We start from the raw sequence: 20,054 nt of genomic DNA on the forward strand, positions 1-20,054 counted from the left end.
TCGTGATTTTGTTTGCTTCCTGATTTCGGGGAACTATTAGCAATGCTCAGAAAGATCTAACAAGTTCAGACTCGTACTTTTACAACTTGAGGGCATTGCACACCAGTTTGGATCTAAACAATCTGGATGACAATATCATACTTCGCTACTGCTTTTACGTTTGGACTAAGCTAGAACGACTGCATATTACCAATGAGGTTAGTCAATTTTCAACTCAATATTCTTGGAGTTGCTGTACATAAAGATTTTTAGCTAGTTGAGTTATTTTATTTTATATTAAGATTTTTTGGCTAACTGAGTTGTACATAAAGATGCCCTTGAAAATTTACTCAATTTTCCCTCACATATCTGCATATATGGACAGTTTAGTTTGATTTGATTTCGCAGTTATATATAATTAATTTTGCCATTGTAATGTGTATTTTATGTATATAATGTCAGGTTGACAGAGATAACCCAGAGCATCAAAGCATCTTCTTCCATATCCGGAGTTCCCTTTTTGGGAAGGACACTTACCAGATAGTATCACCCATCACCTCAAGGTTGTTGAGATAAAGGGTTTCAATGGAAAGGAAAGAGAAATGAGGCTTGCCACTCATCTGATAGAGACTGCTACAAAATTGGACAGACTTGTGATCCAATTTGACAAAGTCTGTCCAAAAGTAACAGAAGAAGATGCCAAAAGAAAGCTATTATCGGTGCCAAAGGCTTCCATCAACGCTGCTATAGTCTTGAATCATGAGAAAGATCGATATTCTCACTCTCCCTCTAATAATTTCCAGCTGAAGAAGTCCTGTGCTTAGGATTGCTTTGATGCGTGATCAAGTTATGGAATCGTTGGGTCCTTGTGAATTTGTTCACATGGTTCGCCATATCGGCCGATACCGATACGTATCGGCCGAGTCGTATCTGGAACGGAAGGGATCGATACGATACCGATCCCCGAATCGCGGATATCACCATATCCGCGATGACTCGCTCTGACTCGGCCGATATTGATCGATTCGAATTCGTGATGCATGATATCGGTCGATATATTCGAGTCAACTCGGAGTCGACTCCGATATTTTTTTAAATTGTGTCTTTTTTAATATTTTCTAATTTTAGTAATTTTTTCAAATTTTTTGGAAACTTTAATGTGTTATAATGTTCGTATCACCGATATTCAACCGATATGTCGCGAAGGATGTGGAACAACTGAGACCGCGAAGCGGCCGCGACCCGCGATGGCGAACCATTTGTTCAGGCACCATCGTTTTCTGATTCAGTTGGTAACTGTTACTGTTTCCCTTTACACATTATTCTTGGATAATCTAACATGATGCAAAGTCAAATCCACCTCTTGTTTTTTAAGAGAAATTATATTGGAAATTATGTTTAAAACTTCAGGAACTATGTGACTAAACGACAACTTTATACTGCTAATGCCAAAATACCACAACACCGTTTTGGCTGAGTTATATATAGTCGGTGTCTCATATCTCCCTACCCACCTCCACCGACTTCCAACCAAACTAGATGTTTGGAATCTTGATTTCCAGCAACTTAGTCAATAAAATTACTATCCTTTGTTATTTGAAAAAAAAAAAGAAGAGAGAGGGAGTCTTGATTTGCTAGTTCTGGCATTTATATACCTAGAAAATCATTTATCTAATAGTATCTCGAAGTAGTGAGATAGGCAGTCGTTTTCATGATCGGTTCATCTGTACCACAATTTTTGTTAATTTATATTGACATGTCGAATTAAAAATGTAGTTCAATATAAAGTCAAGTGGTCTCTTGACTCAATCCACGGGAAAGTTTAGGCTATTCTATGCTCTCCTTGAGTAAATGCAACGAACCCTTTTTTTTTTTTTTTGCAGAGATTGGTACTATTATTACAGAAATCAATGCTTTTGCTTCTTAATTTAATCGAAGCAGACAATTTCGGAAACTACTTCACCACCAACGAGAAGAAGAAGACAAATCATCAGTACAAAACTAGTAAAATACTTATTGAGCTGCTTGCCAAAGAAGGAAAATTTCATTTTGATGTCAGAGGGTAAGAAAAGGAAGCAAAACGGAATTGGAGTAAATAAAACTTCAACAATAAAAAGTAGTTGGATTAGTTCTTGCATTACATCTTTTTCATTGACACAAGGAGGAATGGTTTATTATTTCAATTATGTAAAACGACATGACATATACAGTTTGGACATCAAGAAGTTATAGATGTATACAAAGAGAAAATTAACTCAGAAGGTGCAAGAATAGACAGATTAGTTCTTGCTTCATTTCCCCCTGTACACCAACAATAACAAAAGATTGGAATGTGCAGAATGTCAATGTAACTTTTATCGTACTTTTTTGATCGAGTAATGAAACTTGAGGATGGCAAGAATAGACAAAAGAAAACCATCAGATAATTCGGTATATGTGTTTGGAGCTGGCTGCTTTAGTCATGGTGTTCATCTCCTTCGTATCTCCATGTCCTGTAAGAGCTTTCTCAGGCACTTGTTTGCAATGATGGAGCCAAAGGGGGCAGAGGGGGGCCATGGCCCCCCCTAAGTTTTGAAAATTTTAATTCATAATATGTAAATATGTGTGTAAAATAAAATTGGCCCCCCCTAAATTTTTATAATTTTAGTTTATATTATGACAGTTGATATATATATATATATATATATATATGAATTAGTCATCGAGTGGATATATTTCTTGCAACAATTGATTATCAATTGCAAGAGTTGCATAGCAGGTTTAATGATCATACCGTGGAATTGCTTGTGTTTGAGCACTGCTTTAGATCCTAGAAATGGATTTGTGCTGTTCAAGATTGATGATATTTGTAAACTTGCAGAGAAGTTCTATCCGAATGATTTTATGGAGCAAGAACTAATACATCTAAGAATAGAACTTCAACATTTTGAGCTCGATATTCCAAATCATCCTGAATTGCAAGAATTATCTGGTATTCATGAGTTATGTCAAGACATGGTGAAGACAAGAAAATCAGTGATATATCCTCCTATTGACAGATTGATTAGACTTGTTCTTACTCTTCCTGTATCAACTGCAACTATAGAGCGGGCATTTTCAGTTATGAAAATAATTAAGACAAAGTTTTGAAACAAGATGGAAGATAATTTCTTGAATGATTGTCTAACTGTGTATATAGAAAAGAAAGTTGTTAAAAAATTTAGCAGTGATTCAATTATAGATGAATTTAGTTCTATGAAAGAGCGTAGAGCTCAATTTACTTCTAAGAAAAGATGTTGAAATTTCAAAGTATGTTAACATAACTTTTATCTTTTTTCAATTGAAAATAGTTACATTTATATTACATGGTTATATATATATATATATATATATATATATATATATATTGCATAGGTGACATATTGGAGAGCATCTTCTCATAGTGTGCAAATTGGATGGTTTGTGATGTTATAAGATATTTAATCAAAGGTTATCTTTTTTGTTAATTTTTGTTATGACTGTACCGCATATTTATGAATAGACATACCTTTATAATTAAATTTAGTATTTGATATTTTTAGATGTCATATATTTAACTAGAAGAAAATTATTTTGAACATAATATATTAAGATAATTTTATTAGGAAAAAATTTTGGCCCCCCCAAAAAAAATCCTGGCTCCGTCACTGCTTGTTTGTATCTTTCTACGTTCAATTTGACCCACTACACTGACCAAGTATTCTTCCTGCCAAGAAAATTTGCAACGGAAACAAGCAAAAAAGACTCAAACTGATAGCAAAAAGGGTTACTCTCATTTCTTTAACTTAAGCAAAATTTCTCACAATCTGCTCCTTAAAGTTAGGGAATATATAATAAACCTTCCCGCATACATGCCCTTTCCGTACAACTGGCTAAAAATTGCAGCACAGATTCTGCAATTAGTCTCTCGTGTTGCTGTACTTAGTCTTGTTCTGCAGTTCTGCCCCTCACTCTGAGAATCTTTTATTGCCTGATGGACGTACAGCATTATTCATTGACTGAAAACTAGTTTCGGTTGAATGGTGTTAATTTGATATGAGTAGTAGCCCTTGCCATCACTTGGCAAAACAAAACGAAAATATCAAATGAAGGGTGCAAGTTTTTATGCCTGAGCTAACCTAACAGTCAAGAAATGAAGTTTATCAAAGCTAACTAATTAAAAAAAAATTAAAACTACATATTAAATAAAAAGTATGCATGCCACCCAATTATATAGATGATAAAATGTTCTAGACACGGGTTTAAATTTAGAGACCGATGAGAATGATGCAACCATAATCATTACAAAACTTTGCTATATATATGTAGTTTTAGGACAGGATACCCTAATGCATAGCATCTTAAATCTCGTGATCATTAAAATACTCATATAGGAACTCTAGGTCTAGCCGTTTAGGTGCCCATCGGATGGTGCAAACCCTACTGTTGTTCCCCATGTAAAAGACAAAACAAAAGTACTTGTGGTGCTAATACTTATACAGACTGGAAAGGTTAATGCTCACTAATTTAGACATTTTTCTATGACACAGATGTCCTAAGTTTGGTCGTAGGACTATTTTGTTATATGTTTTCACAATTTATCCGTACTAACTTTTATAATCTTTATATACAGCTGGTAGCAAATCCAAAAACAAATTGTGTCTCAAGTATCCCTTCTTCCCCCATGCAAAGTTGCCTACCCACCACCCAACCACCCCCCCCCCCCCCAAAAAAAAAAAAAGAAAAAAGGGAAGGAAAATAAGTAACTAAAGCTCTTAAATCTGAAATAATCTTTCGGAAAACCCTCATTGCTCTTACTTTTGAAATAATTTATCAAATAAAAGAAAATCTAACTTTCAACTCTTTAATTTTGGTACTGTATTTTTTTTTTCTCATGGTACTGTATATCTTGCTAACATTACTCCATCTAAGTGGCTGACAGAAGATTGAGTGTTGAAAGATAATCTGCATTCATAAGCATCTGGAGTTACTGGTAAGTACGGACTGATACCCGAGCTTCTACATGGCACTGGACCAAAAAAAAAAAAAAGAAAAGTGCAAATTAAGAGAATTACCCTTGCCGATTCAACTCTTACTCGATCCAACGACCATCCGAGTTCGATACTTCTGTTCTGTCAATTACATACTTTGAGAGTCACCCCTGAAAAAATGTCCAAAACCTAGCTTGGCCATAATAGCCCACATGCAGAGCTTGGTTGGTAGAGCTTGGGTCTGCTTCTCGTTACCCAAGACTTACATAAGATGCATCATCCATGACAGTTCATGATTATATACATTTTACAAGTTATTTTTGTGGAAGCACATGATGGAAATTAATTAGCAGTGAGATGCCCATGCATTGTTGTGGGCTTATGGCTGTCAAAAATATTATATTTTTCTCGGTGAATACTCGTACGGAAAACAAAATGCAAATCAGTTTGCAATGTCTCTTTTCCTCTTTTGTAAAGTTTAGAATCTCTTCTAAAACCCAAAAAAATAAAATTTGTAAAGGTTTGCAATTCATGGGGATATCAACACACTTTTAACATAGACCGAACCATGCACGTAATCACTAGTTACTAGTTTGTCGGGGAAAATGAGGATATTTTTTCAACTTTGGTCAGACTTTTTTTTTTTTTAGCTCTTCTTTCGAGCATAAAAATATAAACATGGAATAAAAAGGAATTGCTTTACTGTCCAATATTTCCAATTCTCAAACTGGTTTTAATAGTTAATTACCTGAAACGGGGAAAAGTTAAAACTATATGTGCTGTCTCTATGTTTATATAACTTCTAGCTAGCATCCCATTAAAGGTAATGAAAGTATTAATATATTAGTACTAATTATTATGGGCGTCTTGCTACTCGGAATCTGCTTTAGTCAATGCCAACCACTTGGTTATCACGCTAGACCTCAAACATATAGGCAATGGACCATTCTAATTAGGCTGTTCAATCCTTTTTGGACGGTGGAAGATAGTGCACATGAATTGATGATCACTTAATTAACTTCCACTCTCTTACATATGCTAATTATATTCATCTAGCACTATGATCTGTTTTAGTCACAATGGAAAAGAAAGCAAAGGAAGCCTTATTTTAATTGTTGGTGAGAAATGGGTTCTGTTAGTAAAGTGTCTTTTGTTTCGTTGCTTCTTGATCATCGAAATTAGTTAGTGGTTTGACCAGTTTGCATAAATAAATTTGGATAAATTTTTTTTTTTGGACCCTTAAACTATAGACATTTTCATTTTGCTTCTTAAAATTTAATTTTAGACATTTTACCCCTTAAAATATAATATTCATCTCACTTCATTACAATAATTTAGAATCGTCAAAACTGACAAAATCGTAGACAGTGATGTTCAAAAGGGATTGTATATTCCTTTAGTTTTAATGATTACGTTAATGAAGATTGTAGTAATGAAGTGATGCTGATATTTCTCAATCTCATACATGAAAATTGAGCTCTGAATACAGCTAATGAGTTCAGTACTTTCAATTTTTAATCAGCCCATTTGTACCGTTTGTTTCTTGTATGCTTAATTGTTCTGCTAGCCCAATTCCAGCCTACATTGATCTCCTAAGAATTTTTCCCTAGTCGATCTTCCCTCGATATTAATTCTTTTCCATGTTAAACGCCCAAAAAAAAAAAATCCCTTCTGGTTTCCAAGATTTCTTTATGTTTTTTCTCCTTAAAACACTGAATATTCTTTTATAAAATGCAAATTTATCAGGTGCAATGCATAGGCCGAAACATTAGACATTGAGTTTTATGGTTGGTAACATGGTTAGGAATTTCGCTTTTCAAGAATAAAGTGATTCCATGAAATCGCAATATCAAAGAAACCACAATTTAACCCGGCTAGAAGACAGTATAACAATTAATATTGCACAACAACACATAGAGAAACTCACCACAATTGAAGGACTTTTGGTTCGTAAAGATAAATATGTAATTTTCAATTGACTTCACCTTTTCAAGTACTATGTATTGTCTGGTTTTGATAAGTGTCCACTGTACAATTGCATATTCCCCATGATATTACAGTTTCATGGCTCAAAAAATTGCAATAACCGCGATAACGATTGTCTATGTTCATCTATAAAACAGTAAGGGGAATAAAATGAACTGTTGCATTTGCCATAGACAACTTTCCAATCAACCACGCCCACCATACAGTTGCCCTTGCCACCTTCTGATCCTGGCTCCACCATTTCCAATAGGAAGCATCTCCATCTCAATCATTTATCTGAAGTTAATTTACATCTCACAAAATAGACTCTGGACAACTTGTGAAGTTTAAAAGATAGATAATGTGCATACAATGGGCAGTGAGCAAAGTGGTCTCATTCTAAGGTTGATTTCACTTACATATGTCACTTCAATTTTGTCTTGAACGATGACCACCAACCAACTTGGACGATAAAGAAATTAAACAGGAGAATTATAAGCGCTACCTTCTTGTTTTTTCTACTTCATATGACCAGTCACCAAATTGAATCGCATCTAAATTTTGGGGGCAGCTAAGGCTTCCTGGGATTCCTTTTTTCTTGAAAATGGAGATGATCTTCTTGTCAATACAAGGTCTCTAGTAAACATCGAACAGACAAGAAAGTAAGAGATGAATTTATGAGCATCATCTTCCTTCGTCCCAAGGACCCAAACAAATCAAACAGCCTAAATAGAATGGTCCCCTATCTATGAGTTCAGACATAGCATGATCACCCAAGCGATTGCATTGATTAAAGCAGATTCTCAACACTAATGTGCCTTTAGTTTAAACCATGTAAGCATCAATACCTTAGTGCAATGGGACGCTAAGATTAAGAAAAAGGATAGGTAAAGAACATTATTAGTGTATCCTCCTTTCTCAAGTAATTGTATACATCATAACCAGTGGGATTTTAATGGAGTTCCTTTCTTATATTCTTTATTTTTTTTTAGCTTTCTGGGATTTAATTGAGTTTGACCAGCTTTGAGGGCGATCTCAAGCTCTACAAATACTTGTATACTTAAGACAGAAATCGATACTAATGTAATTGAATCTGCCATCTCTAATCCTGCCCCGATGCTTCTGTTAATCTCTATCTGTTTGAATTTTCTTTTATCTTCACATACTCAAGCAGAGAGAGTTCTAGGTAATTTTCGCAGCTACATGGTGGCAACCATGCTTGCATGCACACATAAATTTTACATTCATATTTGTGTAAAAGGTCAACTAGTTTAAAATATAGCCTCAAATTAATCATAGATCGTGCCTCTTAACAACCGGCACGTCCAATATCAATCAACCAAGATGTGCCCATGAGGTGATGAACTGTGAAGTCAATGAGTGTGCATGTGACATATATATCCTAGCTTCGTTTTGGACTTTTTTATGGGTCAACTCTTTAAATTTGTAAACCGGAGAATTGCTATTTCTCAAATCTTTGGAGGAAGCAAGGAACTAGAGAACTCAGACTTTGGGACTAAGAGGGAACGAGTGGCAATTTTGTAGAGTAGACTATTGCTATTTTCTCCCACATCTTATACATTAACTGTTTATCATCATTCAATTTTTTCTTCAGAATGCCGATTTTTGTTTTCCCTCGTTTAGTATTTTGTTTTCTTCTTTTTTGGTGGGGTGTCTAGCACAATGAGAGGTACCACTCTACTAACAATCCTTACACTTAGTTCCTGCAGCCCTACATTCCAACAAAGAAAGCAACTATGTTACACCTTGAGGATTAAAGAAGCGTATATATTGGCAAGCAAATTTTTGGTCAAATTTGTCTGTTACAAGTTTTTTTAACAACTTTAATTACAGTAATTTAAAAAAAAATTTCAAAATTTTTAAACTATACATTTCAAAATATCCAAAAATTACACACTTCAAAATTTTTTTCTATAACTTCTACAGTAATTTATAGTAAAGTTTTAGACAAATACCCAAAATATTCACTTGCCAAACGGGCCCTGAGTCTTCATAGCATACCTTGGCTGGTCGACCTCAGTGGAACAAGGAAGAAAACCATAGAGATAAAGATTCTCTTTTATTTTTTTGAAGATTATGATGATAATTGCAAAACATATGCTTGAGATCTTTTACTTTCACTACTTTTATTTCAAATTACACTTGAGACTCCATGAAAAACTGAAATTTATACAATTGTTGAAACTTGGGATTTCTTGAAATATGACCTATGCAACGAGTGACACGAGAAGTCAGAAAAAAGGAAAATGAAAAGAAATAGTCTTGATTAGTGAACCTATGTATTTTTTTAACCTTTGTAGACTCCATAAATAATAGAGTCACAATTACTTTGTCCTATGTCCTTACACAGGCGACAACAGTAAGGCCTGCCCCTTCCCGTGGGCACCTAACTAACCCCTGTAGTTACCATTTCGACAGCTTACTAGTTGCGAGGTTTAACTTCAACCCCGTCATACACCCTATACCCCATGCATTAGGACTCCCTGTCCTAAATCTCCCGAACAAACATTTTCAAAGATTAAGGTTGCATCATTATCATCAATCTCCTCAAACAAATTTCATATGAGATAAATTTTGTTACTTGTAGTATTGGTATTGCAGTTTTTGGTCTATATACTTATATTTAACACGTCAGATAATTATCATAGATTTCTCACATGTATTGTTAAATAATTTAACTTTGAAAAACCTTGGAATTGTTGGGTTAAGGCAGAGGTAAAATCTTGCATATTTTCAATTGTGTCCTTTCAATTTCTCATCAGGCCAACTAAAATGTGGTCACAGGCTACTGCTAATATTCTTTAAACCAAAGTTAATTTTTTCCATCCAATGAAATAAAGTGGTCCATAGTGCAGCAAAGATTCCCACAGGAAGAGAGCAACAACTGCTCAAGAGGCAGTACTGCAATGTGATTGATTAATGCACCACTAGATGGTAATGGCAGGGAGAAGAGGGCTATAAATTGACCTAGAGCTTCCTTTTTCTCGGCAAATCTCTCTCTCTTTCTCTAAGTGTGTGTGTATTAGTCAGTTTGTGTTCAGGTCTTATACATCCGGGTGTTTTCGAATTTATAGTATTAAATTCAAATTTCAGGAGCACAATAGAGAAAATGAAAACCCCTTTATCAGTTTTAGTCATTTTTGTCTTGATTATGCTGCTAATTTTTTGGGCAGCAAGAACTGTAAATTGGGTATGGTTGAACCCGAAAAGGATAGAAAGATGCCTTAGAAAGCAAGGTTTCAATGGAAATCCCTACAGGCTATTATATGGAGACACCAAGGAGATTGGTAGCATGATTAAAGCAGCCAACTCTAAACCTATCAAATTATCTGATGATATTCTTCCTCGCGTCTTGCCGTTTCAACTTCATCTCATCAAAACATATGGTAAGAAATCTCAAGAATTTGAACATGGTTAATGAATAAAGAGTGCAATTCTTACTTGTGTCGGTACTTAATTTTCATTGCAGTTCTCTACAGTAGATGGAGTTATTGTTTATTAATTAAAAAATTCATACATTCCGACCATATTTTGTTTTCCCTTTTTTCTGTTCACTCCATATTATGTAAATCCATTTCAGACTAGCTACCATAGTTTCGTGTCTAGGCGCCCTCAACAATTGGTTTTTCTTTCTCCTTTTTTTTTTTTGCACATTACCTCCAAGTCTTCATGGAAAACTATCTCACATAACTTTTAGCAACAGAAATTACAAATTTACATGTATATATTATATCAATCTATGTAGAGAATCTTTGTTTCACATTCTAAGCTGGCCATGCAGCCGCAATTTTAAGGGCTTATTAGAATTTTATTTTCCAGGTCGTTGGGTGACTAAAACTGCAGTGTTTATTCATCAAAGACTGCCCTCAGGGGCTGGGGCAATGGTTAAATGGGCCTTCAAGTATGAGTTATTTGAAAACAAATGGAGAATATGTTTTGAAAAAGTCTAAATGCAGGGACATAATATATGTGAAAAATTTTGCTAAAAAAATATGTTTGAAATGGAAAAATGTGCTATGAATGATTGAACTGGCTACAGAAATTCATTTAGTGGGAGTATTATTTGAACATAACTTCTCTTAAGATTGGATTGTGAGGCTGTGTAGTATATATGCTGGAATTTAATGTGTTTATAATACAACCTAATCTTGATTAGAGACAAGGTTAGACATATATATATATATTCAGTCCTAGCACCATAGCAATATGTTGTAGACATAATTAGGACAAAATGTAATATGTGAAGATAGCACTTGAGCAATGCTTCAAGTTGAATTTTTTCCGGCAGTACATCTTAATCTAACTAAAATTCTAATGCTGCCAATATTTAGTGTCAAAAATACAAAGAAAGGGAGATATCCCGGGAAGAAATGGTTTTCGCTTTCATTTTCAGCTGTTTCTTGATTGCAATCGGATTGTAAGTTAATAAAAGCCACAACTTGTATATAAACATTTTCTTGAGGGCGCATTTTGTATTTAAGTTCTGCAGCTGCCACCAAAATGTTAGCCAAAACTGACATCAACCCTTTGTTTCTGTAATATTCTTGCGTCCAGTGAGTATAGTATTAACTACTCAAATATCATTGCAAGATTAGCTCATGAAACGTGACCAAGTTGCTATTCTTATGAATGACTAATTGATCTCAACAGAAGCCAGTTGCAGTCATACTTGCAAGCAGCTTTAAACTAAAGACAAAAATCCTTGTTTCGGTGATTTTCTTCAGTGCACCTTCTTTTTATAGCTCTCAAAGTTTCTCTGTTTGCAAGAAATACAACGTTCATGCATAAAATATCAAAATGGTGAAGATTTCTTTTCAATTATTGTCACAATAGTAAAGAGACACTGACATGAGCAGGAACATGCAGGTGAAAAATCATTCTATTGGGTTGGTCCAGTGGCAAAGGTGCTTATAATGGACCCTGAACTAATAAGAGAAATATTGACTAAAAATGTCATCTTCAAGAAGCCAATTCCCAACCCACTGGCCAAGTTTCTAGTAGCTGGTTTGGCAGGCTATGAAGATGAGAAGTGGGCTAAGCACAGAAAGATTGTCACCCCAGCTTTCTATGTGGAGAAGCTCAAGGTAAATATTTTCCTTTTCATTTGGTCGTAAATTGATTCCATGGCATCACTAATAGGGCAGAAAAAAAATACAAGAGTGGTCATCTGGATTTTTTATTGTTATATTCTGCTTGAATAAGAAAACAAATGAGCAATCTTTTCTCAAGTATCTGGCCTTTGCGGTTATTTACTCCATAAGCTCAACATTTTGCTATGCTTAGACTTAGGTTCTGTTTAATAAAATGAATCTGAATTCTGAAGTCTGAATTCTGAAATCTGAATACTGAAACAATTAATTTGCTCAATTTTAAGCACTGAAAAGAAATTTATAAATGTTTGAATTTTAATGCTAAACTTATTTATACAGTTTGATAAACATTTAAACATTTATAACTGAATGTTTAATAAGTTAAATTTGATAATTTTGCCCTTATATCTTTATATCCAAAAAAGAAATAGAACCTATGATTTAATTAGATTAAAATTGTTAGGCATGAAAATGACAATATTTATTTTTAAATCAAAATAATATAAAAGCTGAAATATATTATATGAGGAGTATGGAGAAGATGTGAAAGTCATTAAAAAGGGAGAAAAGAGAAATAGAAAACCCTGAGAATCTGAGATAGAAAATATCAGATTGTTTAATTAGACAAGAATTTTAAACATAATTAACAAATAAGGGTAGATTTGGTAGATAAGATAAGGTAGTTGAAGTAATTCTATTAATTCTTATTAGAATTAAGCATTCAATTAGGATTCTTGTGTTGAAAAAAATACACACAACTTCAGCACTACTTAACAAATTCAACAGATAGATTTTCATTTATAAAACACTCAAAACATCTGAATATCTGAAAAAGTTCAGTTTCAGCACTTTTTAATGTTATCAAATAGACCTTTAGTGTTGATGCTTAAAGAAGATAACAACGCATCTCCAGCAAAGCTAAAGTATACTATATCAGTTGAGCAATATATAGGTTACTACAACCAAAAAAGACCAAATTTAGACAAAAGACAACATAAAAGGTTTGTATGGATTGAAGGTTTGTTGGAAAAAATTTTTAGGATTATTTATTATAGTACTATTTTAATGTGATGTATGTGAGATAAGAAAAAAAGTTGTTGACAAAACGCGTTTTGAGGATAATAAAATTTTTTTTTTCAATATTTGACAAAAACAAGGGATAGAAAGAAATTTTCTCTTATAGGAGTTTAGAATTATTAAGACCTTAATTACTTAGTAGATTCTATATATGATACTTAACTAAGAAGAAATTTCTGAATTTGTATATTATAATCCAAATAAAATGTTCCAATAAATCAAATTTTGTTAGAGAAAAATAAATATTAATAACCTAAGTAGATTTTACAATGTTATGCAAGGCTTGTTTTTTTCTTTGCTCTACCCGTTCTGAAGTTGCTTACAAGTAAATGCATTGGAAAAGCTATTAAAAAACCCTATGATAATGCACTTCTTTGATAGTTTTGAGAAGGACAAACCTATTTGGAAAAGTGAAACATGAAAAGATACCATCCAAAACCAATAGGATTTTTGCTTAAATTAATTAGATAAAAACACAACTTGAAAACTAATTAGAGTACCTTAGAAATACTTCTAGGCTTAGAAAACGTATACAACTAGCTTAGGGGGAAAATAGCCTATTCAGCCCTTCCAATTAAGTAACAGAATCATGATACAAATTAAGTCATTGCTCCTAATAAGAGAAAAGGTTGGACAGAGGTTTTTTTTTATGAGAGTTTGATATATAAATGTGAATACCAAATACATACAAGAGAAGCAAAGCCACTTGTCTAGTAATTTTTTTTACCTAAGTAATTAGTAGTAGACCTTTCAAAAGGATCAAATTTCAATTATCTACAAAGCAAAGATTTCTAAACGTGATTACATCTTTCACTTTATCAAGAAATTGATAACGATTTTCTTCGTGTCAATTTTGTGCAGAACATGCTGCCTAAAATGTACTTTTGCTGCAATGAAATGATAAGGAAGTGGGAAACTCTATTAGCAGAAAAGAGTTGTTTGGAGTTGGATGTGCAGCCTCATTTTGATGATTTAACCAGCGATGTGATTTCAAGAACTACATTCGGAAACTGCCACGCACAAGGAAGAAAGATATTCAAGCTTCAGAAAGAACAAGCAGAATTAACTGGCCAAGTTTTGAAATCAGTTTACATTCCAGGATGGAGGTGATATTGATTATCATGCATTTATCTGTTAATTAAAAACAGCAATTTTATTCTTTTAGAAAAAACTTATTACTGTTTTTCTCAAGGCCTCTAAAGGATAAAAGTGTTAATTTGCTATTTGCAGTTTTCTACCAACAAAGAGAAACAAGAGAATGAAAAAGATCAACAATGAACTCCAAGCTCTTTTTCTAGATATTATAATGGAAAGAGAAAGGGTCATGAAGCTAGGAAAAGATGATGATGACAACCTGTTGTCTATGTTATTGAAATCCAATGCAAGAGAAATTCAAGAGCAAGGAAAAAAGCATGGTTTGAGTACTGGCGAGGTGATTGAGGAATGCAAAACATTTTACTTTGCTGGCCAAGAAAGTACCTCAAATCTGCTGGCATGGACCATGGTTTTGTTAAGCATGCACCCACATTGGCAAGTTCATGCTAGAGAAGAGATTTTGCAAGTTTTCGGGAATAACAAACCAGATTATGATGGCTTAAACCGCCTCAAAATTGTAAGTATTCTTGTACCTTCAACTTTCCTCAAACGGTAATTAGATTTTCTCAATTCTCTGATGTAGAATTATAGTGACAAATATCATGAATAGAATTCCATTATCAAATTACACAGTTTTTTACACATCACCACATCTTTTTCTCCTTGATCTTGTAAAATTATGTAGGGCTCAAAAAATCTTGTCCCCCACTTGCCCGGGTTTCCTCTCCTTTGTTACCAAAAGTAAGCACTAATTACTTGCTCCTCCCTTGACCCCAAAAAGGAAAAAAATGTTTTCAACACTATATGATTTTATATTTACTCAAGTAATGCAAATTAATGTGCTTAAACTTTTTCTTAAATTTTTTTTTCTAGAAGAAGAGGGGTGGGTTTTAAAAAGAGGGGAGGAAACAAGAAGATCACAACCCTCACCTCTAATTTTTGTAGTTTCAAATTTAATCACTAGACTAAAATCTTTTGTATATGTTATAACTCTATCCCTATATCAGTCCAAGCCTCTTAACATCCTAGCAAGTTTTATGTGAAATTATTTTTCGACAATATTCTTTTTCATGGATTAAGGTTCCGTTTGATAAAACTGAATCTGAATTCTAAAGTCTGAATTCTAAAATCTGAATACTGAAACAATTAATTTGCTGAATTTTAAGCACTGAAAAGAAATATATAAATGTCTGAATTTTAATACTAAACCTATTTATACTATTTGATAAACATTTATTATTGAATGGTTAATAAGTTAAATTTGACAATTTTGCCCTTATATCTTTACATCCGAAAAAGAAATAAAACCTATGATTTAATTAGCTTAAAATTATTAGGCATGAAAATGAAAATATTTATTTTTAAATCAAATTAATATAAAAGATGAAATATATTATATGAGGAGTATGGAGAAGATGTGAAAGTCATTAAAAAGGGAGAAAAAAGAAATAAAAAACCCTTAAATAGAGAATATCAGATTGTTTAATTAGACAAGAATTTTGAACATAATTAACAAACAATGGTAGATTTGGTAAATAAAATAAGATAGTTGAAGTAATTCTATTAATTCTTATCAAAATTAAGTATTCAGTTAGGATTCTTATGCTGAAAAAAATACACACAACTTCAGTACTATTTAACAAATTCAGCAGATAGATTTTCATTTATCAAACACTCAAAACATCTGAATGTCCGAAAAAATTCAGTTTTAGCACTTTTTAATGTTATCAAACAGACCCTAAGCTTTATATTTAAATGTGAAATTCTTTCCATGCTGATATCTTCCTTAAGTTTCTATTAAACGCAGGTAACGATGATTTTGTACGAAGTTCTGAGGTTGTATCCACCATCTATAATATTCTCAAGGACCATCTACGAAGAAACAAAACTAGGAGAAATGAGTTTTCCTCCAGGTGTATTCCTCATGTTACCTATAATCCTACTGCATCATGATCCTCAACTCTGGGGTGAAGACTGCAAAGAATTCAAACCTGAAAGATTTTCCCAAGGCATCGCTAAAGCCACGAAAAATCAACTTTCATTCTTTCCTTTCAGCTGGGGTCCTCGAATTTGCATCGGTAACAATTTTGCTTTGATGGAAGCTAAACTTGCTTTGACAATGATACTTCAACATTTCGAATTTGAGCTTTCTCCATCTTATATTCATGCTCCTTGTTTCGTTGTAACCCATAAACCTCAACATGGCGCAAATATAATTATGCGCAAAATATAGAAACAGTAGCCCCTAGTGCTTCTGTTCTGTAAAAGTTACTTTTTTTTTTGGCTTTTTTGGGCCTTTTGTTTAAGAGAGTTGTAAAGTGACAAAATGAGTGGGAAAAAAAGAACTGTGAAAAATGGAAGAGTTCATCTGTAAATTTGATGTGTGAATAATATTGCAGCTTTTATCATGAATTGGCTAAGGGGAATGTAGCTGGTCTGGCTGCAATGGGATCGCTATTAGGGCAACTTTTGCTGTGTTGCTCCACGGTTTGACTGAGATGGCATTCTAAAGTACGAAAATTCATTTACGATTGGGCATTACTAATCATTTCATAAGCTCAAGCTAGGTTCGGAAGCACATAAAAATTATAAGTAAATTTTTCACAAACCATGTATCAATGCAAATAAGCAATGTGATGGTCCCAAGACTTTGCGCAATTCAAACTGATAGGAACATTATTAATCAGCTGATCATAAGATGCCTAATTCGATACTGAAATCTCTGCCTTTTCCCTTTTTCTTTGCTTAAAGTCTCCCTTGTATCAAATAAGTAGACAAATGAACAAGTGACATAATTTTTCCACTCCTATTCTAACTTCATATTTTCTCTTCTGCGCCATCTTAGTACGAAAACTCAAGTGTTAACTGTCATGAACATTTTTATCTTTTGCACATAATAAAGAATAAAAGGGAAAGTGTATGAAATTAAAAAGTTGAGCATCATTACCGAAAACATTATCTGCTTTTTAGTAACCTACTACGTACGCAGAACAATTCTTATGCGCATTTATAGCTCTAGTAAACATAAGCTTTATATGGCGATAAAGTGTTTTGTAGGTTTCTTTTTATACATATCTTCTATAGTTGTTTTATCCAGGTAATATTTCTCTTTTTCCTATGTACAATGGCAAAAGCTTTGATTTCCCATAATAATGCTTCTATAGTTATGTTTAGGGATAATTTCAGAAACCGCCCTCAAGATTTCTGACAATTACACATAAATACTTTCTAATATAAAAAATTACACTACCCACCCCTTGATTGACATATTTGGTAACAAATCAAGTTCATGTCATAAAAAGTAAATTTAAAAATGATGAATCAGTCTTGTCAAACAATTATATTCCAAGTTTACCCCCATTAACCCTACAAGAGAATGAGTTAAAATTTCTGGGCCAGAAAAATGGCAATAAAAAAAGGAAGAAAAATTGGATAAAATTGTAAGAATGTACCACCAAAACTTGAGCCTTAGTAATTATATAGTGGTAGAACCACAAGGTCAAGATATGGTGGATTTAAATTCATCTACAATATTTAATAGGAGTTTATCTACTATGCTTCAAAACAAAAAAATTCCAGAACCACTTGTACAATTGCATATGCAAGTGGTACAAAGCACTATAAACAAAATAAACTAAAACAAGTCTTAAATATGATAAATAACAAGGCCATACACTCAAGTTGATTGAATACCCATAATGAGCAATCCAACGCAAAAAAGAAACATCTTAATAGGCTTTGCAGATGGTTAGGATTATAAATGTTGCAACTGTAGCGCCTTACTTTCAGTTACAGATTTAAGTTTGCCAAGCAATCCGTTGAACACAAAACACCATCTCAGACTAGTTGTCCGGATGGTGAGAATTGCTAAGCTTAGGTGACTAGGTGACTATATGGTATCAGTTCCATTATGAGATTTGATGTACAAAAGATTCAGACCACTACCACTGACTGCAGGCTTTGTAAAATACTATATAAATTACTAATTAGATATGTAGTGATCAGCCATTAAAACCACAAGCTAAAAGAGCTACTAACATTGGCAGAGTTAGTAGTTGCATCAGCTTCTATGGTAACAGTTCTGGATATTTGAGAAGCTCCATTGTTGCTTTCCACGGAAGCATTTTCTCTAGAAGGTATAAGTGAATGAATGGGGGTACTACCAATCCTTTTCTCAATAATGTTTTTTGTCCTTGTGGCTCTAGCCTTTGCAGGCCTTCTTTTCTAACAAAAATGAATCATAAAGTGCTCTTATCATATCAGAGACGTGTATATATATATAAAGATGTATATGGCTGTCAAATGAAATTGAAATGAACAAAGTTATACCTTCTTTGTTCCACTTAGGCCAGCTTGGAATTGATTTTGTACATTAGCAGTAGCAGATAGAGTTCCGATACCCAATTGAGCTCCAGTAGATACAGAATTTGTGTTTCCCTTGCTTGTATCCAACATTTAGGTATCTCCATAAATTAACAGTAGTATACAACTTACAAGGACATGAATATAAGACATACCTGATTTGGACAATTAGGATTGCAACCTTGACTTGAGAAAACAACAGGTACATTTTCAAAAACATGATCCTGTATTCAGATATAAAGTGTAACAGTTGATAGTAAATGCCATAATAAATTTTGAATCCAACAACTATTGTAGTACCCAAAGTACAGCCTCAAATAACCCTGTATTAGCCAATCCTCTACCTGGTTTCCCTCTTCTTTGACGAACCTAATATCGTGAAATCAGTTATAATGTCACATTAATCAAAGCAAATAATGAACAAAGGTCATATAGGCAATGCGCATAATCTGACTACTAGAAGTATTGCTTCCCTTTTTTGCTTTCACTGGAGCTCTTTCACAAGTTCTCTTATTATGTCCCATAAGATTGGCACAATAAGCACCTAAAAGTTTTGAACCTTCCTGTTTGAGCTGAAGAAACATCCTTATCAGCTTCTCTCCTCCTATTCTTCTTTGGTCTACCTGATGCTCTTTTTAATGGAGGCTGGTAATAGTGTAGCAGGGGTCACCTCAAGCATATTAGGTCAGTTTCTCTCATCAGAAACTGGATTTATCATTTCAAAATATGTCTTCTGGTACACCTCAATTGTAAACATTGGATCACAATATTTCTTAAAATTCTCTCTTCTGTATATAATTCCTAAAGCAGCATGCTTGCATGGAATTCCTGAAATGTGAAATGCTCCATATTCACAAGTTCTCTTCTGAAGATTGGCTATGTAGGACTTGCCAAATTTCTTTACTTCAAACAGTGTCTCACTAGTCATAGAAAGCTCACACTTTCTAGATTGAGTGGCAATTTCTCTCAGTTTCTCCAAAATCTTAGGTGGCACAACACCTGTGTAGGTACAACTCTTACGAAATCTTTTGTTTAGTTTTTTCATGAATTTTCTCCTTAAACCTTCATGCAATGTAAGAATAGACAACCTCCTCAGATCACCAACTCATGCATTAAAAGATTCAGTGACGCTATTCGTCACATGATCACATTTTATAGCAAGAGAAAATAAGTGTCTTGCCCAAGTTGTTAGCAGTATCTTTGTCAAGTATTTCCAAGCTTCAATATTCATCTCTTTAATTCTCTCCATTGCCTCTTTATGAATAGCTGCATCAAAGCTCTTAGCTGCCTGCCAGAAGTAATTACTAAGAAGTAACCTTGGAAAGAACAGTTTAAAGTTGTTCTGAATATGTCTACAGCAGTATCTTGCATCAGCGTATGGCATCAGTTCTTCATATGATAAGTTCAGACCCTACATTTAACATAATTTAATTAGAACAAACATAAGATTGGTAGTTAAGTTATATTACAGTAGAAA

General features: G+C 33.6%; 1 protein-coding gene across 1 annotated transcript; it reads left to right on the plus strand.

Annotated features, from left to right (window-relative positions):
- Nucleotides 1–581: 581 nt before the first annotated feature.
- Nucleotides 582–16,448, plus strand: LOC113771886 (cytochrome P450 CYP72A219-like). Its single transcript, XM_027316434.1, has 7 exons — nt 582–795; nt 2,738–3,078; nt 11,604–11,663; nt 11,810–12,037; nt 13,982–14,226; nt 14,351–14,732; nt 16,023–16,448. Exons 1-7 carry the CDS (start codon nt 582–584, stop codon nt 16,446–16,448), a joined length of 1,896 nt encoding a protein of 631 aa, XP_027172235.1.
- The last annotated feature ends 3,606 nt before the right edge of the window (nt 16,449–20,054 follow it).

This window comes from Coffea eugenioides, chromosome 5, assembly GCF_003713205.1.
Source record: "Coffea eugenioides isolate CCC68of chromosome 5, Ceug_1.0, whole genome shotgun sequence".
NCBI classification, from domain to species: Eukaryota; Viridiplantae; Streptophyta; class Magnoliopsida; order Gentianales; family Rubiaceae; genus Coffea; species Coffea eugenioides.